This window comes from Mustela lutreola, chromosome 9 (assembly GCF_030435805.1).
Source record: "Mustela lutreola isolate mMusLut2 chromosome 9, mMusLut2.pri, whole genome shotgun sequence".
Lineage (NCBI taxonomy): Eukaryota > Metazoa > Chordata > Mammalia > Carnivora > Mustelidae > Mustela > Mustela lutreola.
In genome coordinates, this window is record NC_081298.1 from 5,292,875 (window position 1) to 5,309,176 (window position 16,302).

The 16,302-nt window shown below is 39.5% G+C and overlaps 1 protein-coding gene across 1 annotated transcript; it reads right to left on the reverse strand.

Annotated features, from left to right (window-relative positions):
* Positions 1–3,429: 3,429 nt before the first annotated feature.
* SPO11 (SPO11 initiator of meiotic double strand breaks) lies at positions 3,430–16,249 on the reverse strand. Its single transcript, XM_059134151.1, has 13 exons — positions 16,020–16,249; positions 13,741–13,854; positions 12,388–12,476; positions 11,901–11,967; positions 11,577–11,685; positions 11,028–11,114; positions 10,324–10,360; positions 9,893–10,002; positions 8,209–8,308; positions 7,875–7,912; positions 6,904–6,980; positions 4,336–4,447; positions 3,430–3,837 (listed from the first exon to the last, which is right to left on the reverse strand). Exons 1-13 carry the CDS (start codon positions 16,148–16,150, stop codon positions 3,718–3,720), a joined length of 1,191 nt encoding a protein of 396 aa, XP_058990134.1. The 5' UTR covers positions 16,151–16,249; the 3' UTR covers positions 3,430–3,717.
* Between the last annotated feature and the right edge of the window lie 53 nt (positions 16,250–16,302).

Here is a 16,302-nt window from a genome sequence, read left to right on the forward strand (position 1 = left end):
GCAGAGGGCGCCTTTGGCTCGCGTTTACGAGATTCGTTTCCTTGGGTTATAGACTTTTATAAGGGTAAACCCAAGTCCAAACAGAAGTAATGTTTCTCAACACTTTGCTACAAAAACACTCTGCTGCCAGTATTTTTTCGTGCACATGTGCGTGTGGTTTAGCTTTGACAGAGTCTATCTTAGCATCCATCCATTCTTTTGAGTATCAATAAACAGGTACCTCTGTCAAACAGTTCAACCCAAGATGCTCCAGTTAAAGAAGTCATAGATGGCAAGCCTGGGATGTTTTTGCCTTTTTTTTGTAGAAACTGCAATGTTTTTTTTTTTTCCCCATGAAATCATGACGTCTCAAGTCACTCAGCACCATCAGTGATGACAGAAACCTAGGAATACTACAAGAGCTCTTAAGGAAAAAATAAGATTCTCTGACCATCTTTTTGTTGTACTAGTTTTTATTCACTTTCATTATAAAATTCCAAATTCCAATACCAATGTTCTTGCTTAATTGAAATTATGAAAATATGAAAAATAAACACAGTAGATGATGGCCGAGGGGATATCTGTTGTCAGTTACCATGTTAAATGGCCATCTATTTTACAGTAATCCTTTTCAGAAAGAACTCTTGAGAATTAGAATTCTATATGGTTCCCAATAGCTAATAATGTTAGGTTTTCATCTGCACCAAAGATAGGCAGCAAAGCCAAAACACAGTGCATTTTGCTCTCCGATTTCCTTTTCCCAAATAAATGAAAATTATTTTAAGGAAGTTTCCATCATAAACTTGAAATGAATGTAATTATCTAAATTGAATGTATCTGCAAGCCCCTTTCAAATTTTCTTTCAAAAAATTTTTGATTTATTTTCAAAACTTAGTGACTACTGTAGATTTTTCATTGCTTTCCATTTTGACAGGATGTCCTCATCCAGACACCTTGCAGCTTGGCCATGTATTTCTGGGTTAGTGATATTTTCCTTTACTTGTCAAAGTTCAGTGATATTAGATGTTAAGGAAGGTATAAATTTAAAGAAACACTTGTGGGGGGCACCTGGGTGGCTTAGTGGGTTAAGCCTCTGTCTTTGGCTCAGGTCATGATCCCAGGGTCCTGGGATCGAGCCCAGCATCTGGCTCTCTGCTCAGCAGGGAGCCTGCTTCCTCCTCTCTCTCTGCCTGCCTGTCCGCCTACTTGTGATCTCTGTCAAATAAACAAATAAAAATCTTTTTAAAAAAGAAAAAAAAAAAGAAACACTTGTGATGTATAAAAATGTCTTTACAATTTGGGATAGTCTCACAAGTCAATTTGAGAGTCTCACAGAATATTCTCAAAATGAAATACTTGGTTTTGACGTGACCAGGGGAAGTAACAGCACTGTTGACGTTGCAGGGTTGGCATCGGGAGGACCTGATTTGACTGCTAGCCAACAGTAAGATCTGTAGACCGTTCTGGAGCAGTGTGCCGCCTTGGCCACATGTAACACGCTTCTCAAGTACCAGTGTCGTGGCTAAAGCACGAGGCGTGGAGCCAGGCTCTTAGGGTGAGTCCCAGCTCCACTGCCTAGGACTTATGTGACCTTGGGTCAAGTTTCTGAGCAGCTCTGTACCTTTGTTGTCTTATCTGTGACATGGGGATGATAAGAAAGGTACCTAGCTCACAGAGTTTCTGTGAAGATGAAACTAGTTGATAATCAAAAGCACCCAGAAAAATACATGGCATGTAATATGTGTTCTACAAGTATTTTCTTTTCTTATTATATGACCTTATTTAATGTTTCCCAGAACCTCTGGAGTAGGGCCAGCTTCATGGATGCAGTCACGCCAGGCCCCATGCTAAGAAGAGCCCCCAGTGTGTGCTTTAATTCTCTGCTCATGTCTTGAGATTCTTAATAACTTTTTTTTTTTTTTTTTTTTTTTTTTAAAGATTTTATTTATTTATTTGACAGAGAGAGATCACAAGTAGACAGAGAGGCAGGCAGAGAGAGAGAGAGAGGAGGAAGCAGGCTCCCTGCTGAGCAAAGAGCCCGATGTGGGGCTCGATCCCAGGACCCTGAGATCACGACCTGAGCCGAAGGCAGCGGCTTAACCCACTGAGCCACCCAGGCGCCCCGATTCTTAATAACTTTTGATGGAGGACCCTACACTTACATTTTGCCCTGGCCCCACATATTCAGTAGCTGGTCCTGCTCCGTTACTGTCCACACTCTGCCCTGTTCCTGCTACGTGGCCTTGGACATGCAACATCGTCTGTGTTCTCACCTGTAAACTACAGACGTAGTTACAGACCTGCCAGGGCCCTTGTGAAAGTTAAGATAGTGTGTAAGCCGTGACTGGCATAGGTAAGTTCTTAGAAATGGGACCCACTATTACTAGCATCTATCTTACTAAAATAACTCACCAACAATTCTGTTCTCCTCTAAATACATATTCTTGCTTACAATTACAGGTAACCTCAATGCAGTTAAACGTTTGCTGAAAGTATAGAATAAAGTCATTAAACTTTAGTTTTAACTCTGGAAACATTCAGATAGGGTTTTGAGGGGAGTTGATCAATTCCTTACTCTTACAGAAGGACCTTATTAAAAGTTGAGGCTTCTGTAAATCTTGAACATGTTTTATAAACATGGACTAGAGGGGAAATCAAGGGACTTGATTTGGGGTGAGAATGGATAAAACCCTGAGGAAATTTTCAGATAAATTATTAAAAATAAAAAGCATACTCAGAAACAAAATTTAGTGCTTCAGACTGCATCCACCCAAATATTTATTCATGATAAATTTTACTACTTTCATGAGTGGACGAATGGGGGGGGGGTGACTCCTACACCATGAAGCAAAAAATGAAATGTTAGATCCTCTAATTCATTTTCAACTTCTCAAATTTAGGTTATTATTAGTTTTGGTACTAAAAAGATGCTTCATGCCTTAACATTAGTTATATTGCAGGAATTAAATATTTCTATAGACCATGATGGTATTTGTACAGTATTTTTTCCAATAAAATTTAGAAGTCAAAATAATATGTACTCTTTTATAAGTTACTTTAGAGTACAGGATAGAACTCAGGTTCTACAGAGAAGGATAAAGTCTTCCAAATAAAATTGTTTTGACAAAAAATATAAGTAGTGGAAAATTATTTTACCTCTACAGGATTAAGAATATATATTCTTTCCAAGATGATATCTACTACCAAAAATAAAACTAATGAAAAGCCTCTTACAATCACAAGATATATTGATATATTTTTTTGGTAATTAAAAAAAAAAATATATTTATTTATTTATTTATTTATTTTAATAAACATATAATGTATTTTTTTTTTAAGATTTTATTTATTTATTTGACAGAGAGAAATCACAAGTAGATGGAGAGGCAGGCAGAGAGAGAGAGGGAAGCAGGCTCTCTGCTGAGCAGAGAGCCCAATGCGGGACTCGATCCCAGGACTCTGAGATCACGACCTGAGCCGAAGGCAGTGGCTTAACCCACTGAGCCACCCAGGCGCCCCAACATATAATGTATTTTTATCCCCGGGGGTACAGGTCCGTGAATTGCCAGGTTTGCACATTTCACAGCACTCATCATAGCACATACCCTCCCCAATGTCCATATCCCCACCACCCTCTCCCGTTCCCCCCCCAGCAATCCTCAGTCTGTTTTTTGAGATTGAGTCTTTTATAGTTTGTCTCCCTCCCAATTCCATCTTCTTTCATTTTCTGATATATTTTTATATCCATCCTCCAAATTTTAATTTGTTGGGTAGGTACACTCTGGAAAGATAATCTGATGATAGGAAGGTCAAAGCTTGAATTTCTGCCTTCAGTTTAGAGTCTGCCATTATCTCCATCTGTCAATAGAAGTAAAGCACAGCTGTGACCAAGTCCTGCGCCGCAGCTCCGTCAACTCAAACTAGGAAATCTAGACTTGCCCCATTCCCAAAGCCATGGGCAATAGGTTTTAGCTTGGCCAGAACATTCCAGAGGTGTTCTAGAAAAAAATGTCAGAAGAATACCCAATATGGATGTCTTGATAACTAGGAATGCTCTGGTATCTTTATGTGATTTCTCTCTTTTCTTTCCTCCCCGCGTAAACTATGATACAGCCATAGACGATGGGTATAGAACTATGATGAGGATAAAAACAGGTCAGCTCCGTCTATCTGATCTTATCTGTTAGTGTTGGCATTGCAGTCTTTCAACAACCATTTACTGCTAAACATCACTCACATTAGTTGTTGGTTATACAAAATTTCAAAGACGATACTTGCAAAATATTATGTGAATAACCACTATGAAAGTTAAAGGCAATAAAACATACGACACTTGAGTTTTAGAAAGAAACATACTTCTTTTCTCCAAAATGGTTGGCAAGTAACATAAGGTCTTTTCAGGACACTTTCAAGTTTCATCTGGTCCTGTTTTGTCAGCGGAATTAAAGTATCTCTAGGTATATTTAACCTAGAAAAAAAAATTTTTAAAAATCAGCAAAAACAGTGCTCTTATAAATTAAAGGTCATATACGCATTTTAATTTATTATACCATTTCAAGAAACTCAGATATAACAGATAAGCCAATTATTACAGGCCCTTCCTTTAAAAGCCAGAATTTGGGGGCACCTGGGTGGCTCAGTGGGTTAAAACCTCTGCCTTGAGCTCAGGTCATGATCCCAGGGTCCTGGGATCGAACCCCACATCGGGCTCTCTGCTTAGCAGGGAGCCTCCTTCCTCCTCTCTCTCTCTCTGCCTGCTTCTCTGCCTACTTCTGATCTCTGTATGCCAAATAAATAAATAAAATCTTTAAAAAAAAAAAGCCAGAATGTGGGGCATCTGACATGTCCTAGACCAGCAAGGGTTCAAATTCATAGTGGACGTCCATTGTAAATTGTTGTTTTCCTTCCAGATGCACAGGACAATGACAAGAACACCACAGACACTGGTGATAAACACAAAGCCAATGGCACTACCATCAAGTGTGTGGACACCCCGCGGTCTCAGAGTGCCACAGCCTCAAAGCAGTGGCCTAGAGAAAATGCATGGCCAGCAGTGAGAGTCACAGTGGGATCTCAGGCTCCATGGAGCTCTTCATTTTTTTTAATTCATGCGAACTTTCTGGGTCAAGGAAGTTAGTCTATTACTAATTTATTTCACTTAAGTGCATGTGTGTACACACACAAATACACACACCCCTATCTAGTTTTACATTTTTTAAAAAAGGGTGGATTGTAATTTTTTTCTTGGTGTGTGTTTTACAAATAGAATAGCAGAGGTCCAGGATTTATGGTACAGACTACTTTTTGAAGTCACAAATCCTGGATTTCCCAGGAGAACTCTAGTTTCAAATAGTCTTTTTCAATGTGTCCCCACAATTATGATAATTTACCAGTGGCAGCTACCAGACAGTGTGACAATTTGATTAAAATTGGGGGTAAGGCCTTGAGGATTTCCCATGAAGCTATGTTTGTGGAGCCATCACACTCTGTAAAAATTTCATTGTCCATTTACTTGGAGCGGCTTCGAGGGCACTGGTAGGATTCATGAGATGCAGCTAGAGTTTCTCCAAGCCCTCCACCTTAATAATTATCAGATCATTTGTCTTGACTTTGTGTTAGGAAAGCTCTTCATACAAACAAATCACCCCCAAGGGATTTTGACCAGGACACATATACCAAATGGAACAAACTTCTATCCAAAAGAGTACAAATATTCAAAAACCAAAAACTAAATGTTTTCTTTATGCCCTCATTTTGTAAGAAGTGGCAATCACCCAAAACCTGTTCACGTTCCAAATTTAGGCAACAAGGACCAGGTAGCAAGGTTTGCTCATTGCTTAAAGAAATCCAATAAACATGTTTAAGTTCATTCACACTGGCCAATTAAAACAATGAAGTATTTTAAAGTATCACATTAGCAGAGATGAATAAAAGGGATCATATCCTGTGCTGAGGGACAGGTGGGCTCTCACTCTCCAGGAGAAAAAAAATAATTAACCTATCTGGAGGGCAGTCAAAATCTTAAAAATGTGCCTACCCTTTGACCCAACAATTCTGGGAATTCAGCCTTCAGGACTAAGGGACTAATTAAAGATGCAGGCACAGATTTAGTTACAGGAGGGGCCCATCAAAGCACTATTTATCAGAGGTCTGGAAACCACCCAAATGTCTGACTACGAGGCACTGGCTGAATAAACACTGGTACATCCAGAATTGGAACTCAGTAACAGAAGACACTAGAATGAGGTCATGGATACGGAAAAGTGATTTCATTGTGTTGTGTGAGAGAAGCAGACTACAAAGTAACAAAGCATGATTCCATTTTTGTGAACAAGTTAAGGCTACAGGCAGAGAGTAATAATAATTTGCATGGGTAAAGGTGTTCATCAGTAGGTGATTTTTATCTTGTTATATAATGATATTTTTTTCTATTATGAACATATATGCTAAACTTGCCAAAATTTAGGTTCCCAAATGTTAAGTAATCTTAAAATGAGATTTTTAAAATGAAATTAAAATTTTTAATCTACAGTAAATTTGATTCATATAGCAAATGATGTTGTCAACAATTACCATTTCACTAGAGCCAATGTCTTGTACTTTATGATTATAAAAATATTACAAAATCTTTAAAAAAATTAAAAAATAAAATTAAATATTACAAAATCTTTTAACCATAAGGTAAAACAAAAAATATTTTCTAGCTGAAAGTTCAGTTAACCAAATTCGTTCAAGGATTTTTGTAATTGAAACAAACATCAATGCATTTAATTCATAATTCTATAATCCTGTGTCATTATGACAATATAAACAAAACACATTAATAGCTTTCCTGTACAGTCACTTTTTCAGCTCATTGTTACATATTATGATGAGTCATCATTTTAAATATCTTAGTTTTACTAAGACTAAAATTAATCTCACCGTTTAATATCAGAAGGGAGGAGACCAAGCCATCTAATAGCTGGAACTGTGAGATTATGGGCCTCAAAAGACATCGCCTAAAATAAAGAGCAAATGCACATTAGGTGAGGCTAGTCTGCAGAAAACCGGCAGACCTATTTCTGCAGCCCCATGTTTCACTTATTAAGAAGGATAAAAACGAAAGACTACATACTCCCTGAACCCACAGAACTAAAAATCACCAGGACTTTTGCTAACCCTGGCTTTCAGTGAAAGTTTTAAAACCGTTCTAGGATTTCTTTATTGCTTTTATAGACGTTAAAACTAAAAATGAACCTCTCTGACCTTCATTTATTGTTGTTCATGATTCTGTGTTTACATCTTACTTCACCATCCCTTACACCTAAATATATACGTCATATAAATGTATCTGTCAGGGATGCCCAAGGTGTAAACCGGTGGTGCCCAAACTTGATCATGCATCTGAGTCACTTGGGGTCCAAACCTAGAGATTCCAGTTCAGGAGGCCTGGATGGGGACGGAGGTGTGCATTTCTAGCAAGTTCCCCGGTAATGCCAGCACTGCTTGTCTAGGACCATACTCTGAGAACGACTGATGTATGGTAGTTCAGACTCTAGTGGTGACATTTGGTGATGTTTTCATTTTCCCTTACAGTGGGTGTAAAGGGAATCGGCAATGTCAGAATTCAAGGTTATATATAATTTTCAGAGTTTATTTGGCAATCAGACCTTGCTGTTACCCTGAGGTCCCAGTTACTTCAGCAGGCTGAGAGAGTGGAAGATTATATTGCCTCTTGCCCACAGCTAATCCCACTCTGTCATCTGTCATCGGCCGTAGACTAGGAGAGTAGCTCCCTAGCACACTTTGGGGGTCCTCAGCTATCTAAGGGTTGGTAAATGAATGCAGCAATCACCCTGATGAAAATGAACTACCTCAACATTGGAAAAGAAAAAATACTCTTCTGTACTTACCAGAGATCCATACTTGTAGATGCACATTATTTCTATGCCTGTAAAAAGAAAGTCACCTTTACAGTCCGTCTCCTTGCACGTAACAGGTTGGATCATGTGTACACTCAACTTTTCTTTTCATAGATACCACCAATAAAAAAACTTAACTGTTCAGTTCAATGCGCAAAATAACAATAAATTGCCTCAGATGACTACAGTCAGTAATTTTAATCTAATAACCATTTTCTTTTCAAGTGACTTATGGAAGTGTTCTAAGAGCAGAAAAGTACATCTATAAGTGTGACGGAGAGGATTTAGTTAGGACAACTGCTTCACACAGTCCAACGACAATCACCGTGTGGATCGGCGTCGACAAGAGCGAAAACAGGAATATGAAATGTATCCCACAGCTTCTTGACCAAAAGTCTTGTGTTCAGGTCAGGTACCCCCTTTCCCTAAAAGCAAGATTGAAATTACGCATTTTAATTCCAGCAGAATGAAACTGACAAAACCTTTTCCTTATCTTATCAACAATTTAAAAGTTAGAAAAGTTAGAGCACTTCAAATTTCAGGTGGAAGACTCGTGTGGACTGTGAAAAATGTCCAGTCTACACAGCAGAGTGAAGACGCCCACCTCCGTCTGTCACTGTGACCCAACTACCCTGGTCCTGGGAAATGATCCCAAGCACAAACAGAAATAATAAAAATCGGTCACATCTACCAACAGGGACATGGAGAGGCAGCATCACACATGTCATTTGTCATTTGGCCCTCGTCCAGCAGGTGTCCCTGATTATTCCAGGGTTATCGACTCCTCCCTCGCAACGCAGTGTGGGAAGCTTACTACCCTTTGCTCACTGATGCCTGTGGCTGCCTGTGTGGCATCTCAGTGTATGCTTCTGGGTTCTCTGCCGTTCTTGGCGCATACGTATGTATCTGTTTCTGTGTATGTATATATGTATGTATGCATGTATGTATAGAAAAGCAGACTTTCGGGGTGCCTGGGTGGCTCAGTGGTTTAGGCCGCTGCCTTCGGCTCAGGTCATGATCTCAGGGTCCTGGGATCGAGTCCCGCATCAGGCTCTCTGCTCAGCAGGGAGCCTGCTTCCCTCTCTCTCTCTCTGCCTGCCTCTCCCATCTACTTGTGATTTCTCTCTGTCAAATAAATAAATAAAATCTTTAAAAAAAAAAAAAAAAAAAAAAAAAAAAAGAAAAGCAGACTTTCTTTGACGGAATTCACGTAACTACCTGATGTACAAACCTGCGGGTGGAACACAGAGCAGCTCCAGTGTTACCACATTACAGCTGAGACAAGCCGCCATGGGGGAATGGCCTGTAGGTGACTCTGAGAGCCTGTGCAGACTCACTGTGGTATTAGAAAACCACTGCTGTTTAAGAATTGGAACCACCAGGGGCACCCGTGTGGCTCAGTCGCTTAAGCATCTGCCTTTGGCTCATGTCATGATCTCTGGGTCCTGGGATCAAGCCCCGCACTGGGCTCTCTGCTCAGCGGGGAGTCTCCTTCTCCTTCTCCCTTTGCCCCTCCACCTGGATCCTGCCCTGTCTCTTTCTCTCTCCCTAATAAAATCTTGGGTTTTTTTTTTGTTTTTTTAAGATTTTATATATTTGACAGAGAGAGAGATCACAAGTAGACAGAGAGGCAGGCGGAGAGAGGGAGAAGCAGGTTCCTGTTGAGCAGAGAGCCCGATGCAGGGCTTGATCCCAGGACTCCGAGATCATGACCCGAGCCGAAGGCAGAGGCCTAACCCACTGAGCCACCCAGGCACCCTTCTCTCTCCCTAATAAAATCTTAAAAAAAAAAAAGAAAAAAAAGAATTGGGACCACCACTTTGATTTTAATCAGATTTGAGGATTTTAAATAACCCCCTTGGAAATTCTTACTCTATCACCCCAAAGGATGTGCCATGCAGATAGCAGAATGTTGTGTGAGCTGCAGACATAATGTTATAAACCCCTCTTGCCAATCATCAGCGTAGTATGTTAGTCTTGGATTGTAGTAAAGAGCGACAATATAATACCGTAACCATGATGCATGGGGACATTCTGTTGCAAAAGCTGTCATCCAGGAGTCGCTGAAATGTAGCATCTTTTTCTACAATTAATAGAAATTTTGCATCTGTAATTAAATCTGTGACGTTAAGGCTGATAATTGGAAGCCAAGAATATTTCCATTTAATCACCAGCTAAATAGTGATGCTGTAGAAATCAATTTTCAAACAGCTGTATAGCATATTCCTTTTTACCTTCAAATATATAGACATCTATTCACATATTTCCATACCTCTTTCACCTACTAGACAGAGAGCCCCTAAAGCAGAAACCGTGTGTGTTCGTCTTGACCACTATAGGGTCTAGCATGACGGTTACACACTATGAAGGCTTGGTTTATCAAAATAATGGGTGAACGCACATTCTACGAGCTTAAATAGTTTTCCCACTCAAAGGATACTTCGAATTCCTTGAATATTAGATGGCACAGCAACAGCCTAAGTTAACAAAACAAGAAAGTTTTTATTTTAAATAAAAAGCAAGTTTAACCACATTTAAAGTGTATCCCCAAACCCCATTTCATTTTTCTCTGAATATATCAGTTATCAGAGATTTACTCCTCAGGTTAACTCCTCACTAAGAAGACAGACGTGCCACCCAAACTACTTCCTGGCAGGTGATAATCCCTTGGAAACTTTGTGGCTACGGGCTTAAGCGGCAGAAAGTGGTGAGTTAAAGCCCTCCTTACCCTAGAGGGCACATGTGTCTCCTGCTCATTTCCAGACTGCTGTTCAGGTTAGTGCTGTGGCCTTTCCAGGTGCCAAAGCCCAGCAAATAGCTCAGAATTAAATAGATCAATTTCCAAACCAGGAAACTGTATCAAGATTACGTCAATAACCATGCTAACATAGCCAAGCTCCATTCTACCTGAAGACAATAGTATATTTTTGTAAGGAAGACATATCTTTATTTTAATATGACATTTGACAACTGGGATATTTTAAAACTGCATAACAGACGACCCCCTAAAGCATAAGCTTACTCACCCTTTAGTTTTATTTGAACATCTTAAGCTCCAAACTACATAAGAAAGCAGGAAATAAAATACATTTCAAAAACAAAGGATCTGAAAGGGAGTTAAAGCAGGTGCATGAATATGCTTACTGTGGAACCACAGGTACAGTGCACTCTGGTGCCGTCTTCCTCCAGATACCTTAAGTTGCCAGCGATTAAACCTTTTGATGTAGATAACTGAAAAAGTAATAGCTGTTTTTGAACACTGTTTCACTGACATATTTTTTAAAGTTTATTTATTTAAGCAATCTCTACACACAATGTGGGGCTCAAACTCATGACCTCAAGAGCAAGAATCACATGCTCTACCGACTGAGCCAGCTAGGCGCCCCTCACTAACATTCTACATGGCTGAGTCAGTCCTCACGTTCACCTGCCGCACTACATGTATTTTAGCTCAGATCGGAATTTAAGAAGCAAATATGTAAGGATATTAAGGAATTAAAGAATACTTAGTAATTCACTTGTTGTAGTCCATTCATCCAAGGGAATATACTGAGAGTAGATTAAATTCATAATGAGAGACATGTAGTATCAAATATTACAAAAACAAGGCACAGATTACATTTGTTTTTCTATTATGATTTCACACATATCTTTCGTCTTAAAATAAGATGTTTTGTATTAAATGCTACTTACTATATGTAGACTTATCCTTGGCATTTTTAACATACAAGAAATGTCATTGATAATATTGTCCACGACAGTCTGGTTACCGAAGAGTTGGCTGTCAGTATAATATATGTCTCTATGAAAGTTAAATATATATTTTTAATTAGCCATATTCTCTTCGACTATGACAAGTACTGGAGTATTATTTGTAGGAGGCTTTAACTGCATGAAACACAACATACAAAGAAAGTAATTTATTACCCATAGTCTAGTCTTATGTACCACTTCAAAACATAATGGGAGTTAACCTAAATGGTCTTAAAGGAATGATTTACCAAAACAAGTATTTACCTTTTGGTTGCATAAGTGTTGCTCTGTACTAATTTATAAATCATTGACAATATTTTAAGAATTAGGGCTGGAAAATAAGATACAATGAATAAGTTACTCATCATTTCTCTCATTAATTCAAAACACACCACTATCAAGGATTTCGACTACCCCCAGTTACTTTCCATAACATTTGTAAAAAAAAGTATCTTTCCAAAATAGAAGTACTGAGTACAGGATAATAATTTCCCAAAGGATCAAATAAAATTAATTGCTTTCTAAACAACAAAATTGAGAGAAAACTTTTCTACTGAATCACGTACCTTGAAAATTTATTTTGGAATTATAATCTGTTTCCATGGTTACTGACAATGAAAAATTCTATAATTTTATTTCAGGTATAAGGGTGGTCTATTAAAGAACAACTAAAATTATTCAACTAGGAACAACTAAACCCAGGAAGTAGCCAAACTTACTTATTACTAAAAGCTAAGAAATATTAATTTACCAAATTTTTTAACTGATTTTAGTGAATCGCTTTTGATTTTTCTCGTGGTACAATGAGATGCCATCTGAAGACCCACAGAATCTTCAAACCTGTCATTTTGTTGAAAGGCAATAAGACAAAAAAAAAGAATTACTCTGAACACCAAACAATATACACTTAATACACTCTTCTGCACATCATCTAAATCCATATTTCTTCTCAACAGAGGCACTGAAGCTTTAGGACAACTTCATTTACAATCTTAGATAATTCCAAGTAGTAATAAGCTAATTACTTTGTGACATACAGAAGCACTAAAATAAAGAGTTTAAAAGAAGTGAATTAAATACCTTTGAGTGTAATGTGTACGTGTGTGTGTATTTAGTGTATAATCTGTGACATTTAGTGTACGTGAACTATTTTCACAAGTTTATTAGCATTTTGCTCATTTTAATATTTACTCATTAATTTTGCTCAATTTAACAAGTTTTGAACTATATTTCTGATTTACTTCCTAAATGACATTAAATGAAAGAGCAATTTGTTATTAGGTTGTTAAATTGAACTGCCAAGCCTGTCCTAAAGGTGGCAGAAGGCACCAGGCAAATAGGCTGAATGTCAGGGGCCTCATGGGCTTGATGAAATCCATTCTGCAAAATGATGCAAAGTAGGATTCAAAAGTTTAGTTTGTATTAATTATACTGACCATAAAAGAATACTTAGTGACTAAGGAAACTCAAGATTACTTTTATTCTGTGTCTGTAACTCTTATTGAGGACTATTGTAGTGTTTTTCATGATCTAGACTCTGCAGGCTGAGCATCTGAAAAACACAAAAGATATGAGCAGGTTGGAGGGCTTTGACAAAGCTGTTTGCTGATTTTACTTTCTTGGGACACATGACTTAGCAGGGGGAATCTACCAGGAGAAAGAGCCTGTGTTCCGCACACATTTATTTTCCTCCCAGTATCAGGATTGCTTGTAGCTCCCCAGAGCAAGTACTTTGCTTTTGCAGTATTTCTGCAGAATTCCACTGGTCATATTACCCCACTTTGAGTGCTAGAAAGCTTAGATCCCAGTTTGAAGCCTGCTTTTAGCAGAACTGTAAGACTTTATCATATGCATTTTGAATTCTAACCTCTTTGGGTGCTTCATTTGTTGTTCCTAGCATTGTTTTCCCTTTGCCTTATCTTTCACACCCACTTCTAGTTTATGTTACCTGCCTATGAGGTATGTATTTTGTAAACTTCCTTAAATCCTTCTAGGCAGGGTAAAAGCAGTAAAAAGAAAGAAATCAGATGAGAACTCAAACTCAAATAAATTCAAATAATGACATAGGTCTTGTATTCAAAAATTAAAAATGCAAAATGCCCACTTTATATTTTCCCAGCTTGATCTGTTGTCTATGGTGAATGCAGGTGCCTCATTCCTTGCCACGCTTGTGATGATGCCCTGGATAACACTTTCTATAGATCCAAGAACCTCAGAACTGAAAAAAAATAAACATACTATGATTCAATCTTAATTTTAAATTAGACCTTTACAATATGCAACATTTCCCCAGATCAACATAAAAGTAGGTTTTGTTTCATTGGTTGTTTTTTATGACTTGGTAATTCACCTCCATACAAATCTCTATTAAATTTTGACATCGGCATTGCACTAAACCGTCTTTATGGTGGTTATTTGCAGAGAAATCTCATTTGCTTGTAGTTTTACTTCTCTAACAATTACCAATTGAAGTAATCTTTCCCTTTTAGATAATATCAATAACTAGACAGTGATTTATAAATATATTTTAATCTCTTCGTATTAACCTACTTAAATTCAAACTTGTTGGCTTGAAATACTACTGATAAATGTTTCAATTAAAAATGATGTAATATTGGCTTTGAATTTCTTTCCCAAAAATGCAATGCAAAAAATATTCCAAAAGAAATAACTTCTTATTGTAACACATCACCCTGATTGATCTCATGCCTTAAATCGGCCCTTTGAATTTTAGTGATACAAAGAGAAAAAACTTTAATCACTACCATGGAAAGACTTGGCAACCATTACCCCACTTTACAGCAAAATAAGACGACCTAGCCCAGTTTTCTATGAGCTGACTTTTAATTTCACAAGCCATCAGCTTCAAAAAATGTTGTTCGGTTATAAATACCATTAGTGTATTGCCTAAGAAGGGAAATCAAATTAAATCTAGAAAATGCGCTCATGTAGAATGTTCTAATTCCCCCAGAAACTTCAGAGCTTGCTTTGAAAACGCACCTTCGTCAAAAAGGAAGGAAGGAAGGAAGGAAGAGAAAATACACATGATCAGAAAGCAAATCTTAGGGCGCCTGGGTGGCTCAGTGGGTTAAGCCGCTGCCTTCGGCTCAGGTCATGATCCCAGGGTCCTAGGATCGAGTCCCGCATCGGGCTCTCTGCTCAGCAGGGAGCCTGCTTCCCTCTCTCTCTGCCTGCCTCTCCGTCTACTTGTGATTTCTGTCTGTCAAATAAATAAATAAAATCTTAAAAAAAAAAAAAAAAGAAAGCAAATCTTAAAACAATCAGTATTTTCTAACAGGGAGAGATAAAAACCAACTCAAGGAAAGATCTCATTTTTCCAGTTTGGAGAAAAAGAGAAACAGTTGCAAGGTAACGCTGTGACAACCTTGAAAATACAATTAGGTTAATCTGCATCTGAAATTCAAACAGGGGACTTCCGGTCCCTCCTTTCCTCACCCTTGCAAGTTCTCCTCCTAATACTTTTATAAAAAACCGGTTTGGTTATGTTTCCCACTTTGTGTGTGTGTGTTTTGTTTTGGTAGTTGGCTTAGTCTTCTCAAAGACAATAATTTGTTTCGGCTGAAAAACTTCGCTGATAAACCAGAATAGCAGATCCACGGGGGGGAAAAAAACAGCATCTTCAGTAAAAATGGTCAAGAACCTACATTCTCTGTAGCTAATTCGGAGCCGCGCCGCCGGGGAATCGCAGTAACCGGGCTCCTCAGCACCGGGCAATCGCAGTAACCGGGCTCCTCAGCACCGGGCTCCAACCAACCTCGCCAGCCGCCCACTGCTTTAACCGATTTTAAATAAATCACTTAAAACGTGTGTAAATCGTTCTCTCATTCTCAACAGCTTCCACGTTCATTTTGATAAAACCCGATGGAGAGAGAACGCCCAACACTCAGCTTCTCTCTCTCTCTCTCTCTCACACACACACACACACACACACACTTCTGAAAGCTTTTTAAGCTAAAATGGAACCTAACAAGAAACTGTTTTAAGCAAACACAAAGCCAAGCTGTGCCCTCAACTCCCTGACCTCTGTGACTCTCAGGAGACCTGCGAGCCTCGCTGTGGGGATGCTCCTGGAACATTCTAGAAGGGGAACATTCTAGAAGACAGGAGGGGCGGGGTCTACCCCCGGGCTTTTTGAGTTCAAAAAGAGAGAGGGAGCTCTGAGGAAAGGCTTTCTCAGAGCTCCCGCGTGACCGGCGAAGCCAAGGGGGTCGCTCCTGGGGCCGCCTCAGCCGGAGACTGGGGAGAAGGCGAGGGCCGCCAGCCATGTCCCTTCAGAGCGCCTCAAGCCCCCACCCCCTCCCGGCTGGGGACCCAGCTCCTCCCGAACTCCTGAGCATCGCGTCCCAGAGAGACCCCTTCTACCTCGAGGCCAGGCGCGTCCCCCTGCCCGCAGGCTCCCCACCGCCTCTCCTCAGGGCCGCCAGCAGGGAAGCTCTGTGCTGGTCCAAAACCTCGAAGAACGAGGCCTCAGGCCCCATGGGCGCAAAGGCCATGAGGGCTGACCGCAACGGAAAGCTCCAAGGGCAGGAAGCCCACAGGCGACCACGACGGCCCTGCCGGGTGCTGCAACGAACCCTCCCTGACAGCCTCGCTGGCGATGTTGGTAGCACTTTCTAACTTTCTATCTGGGCATGCGCACACTTTG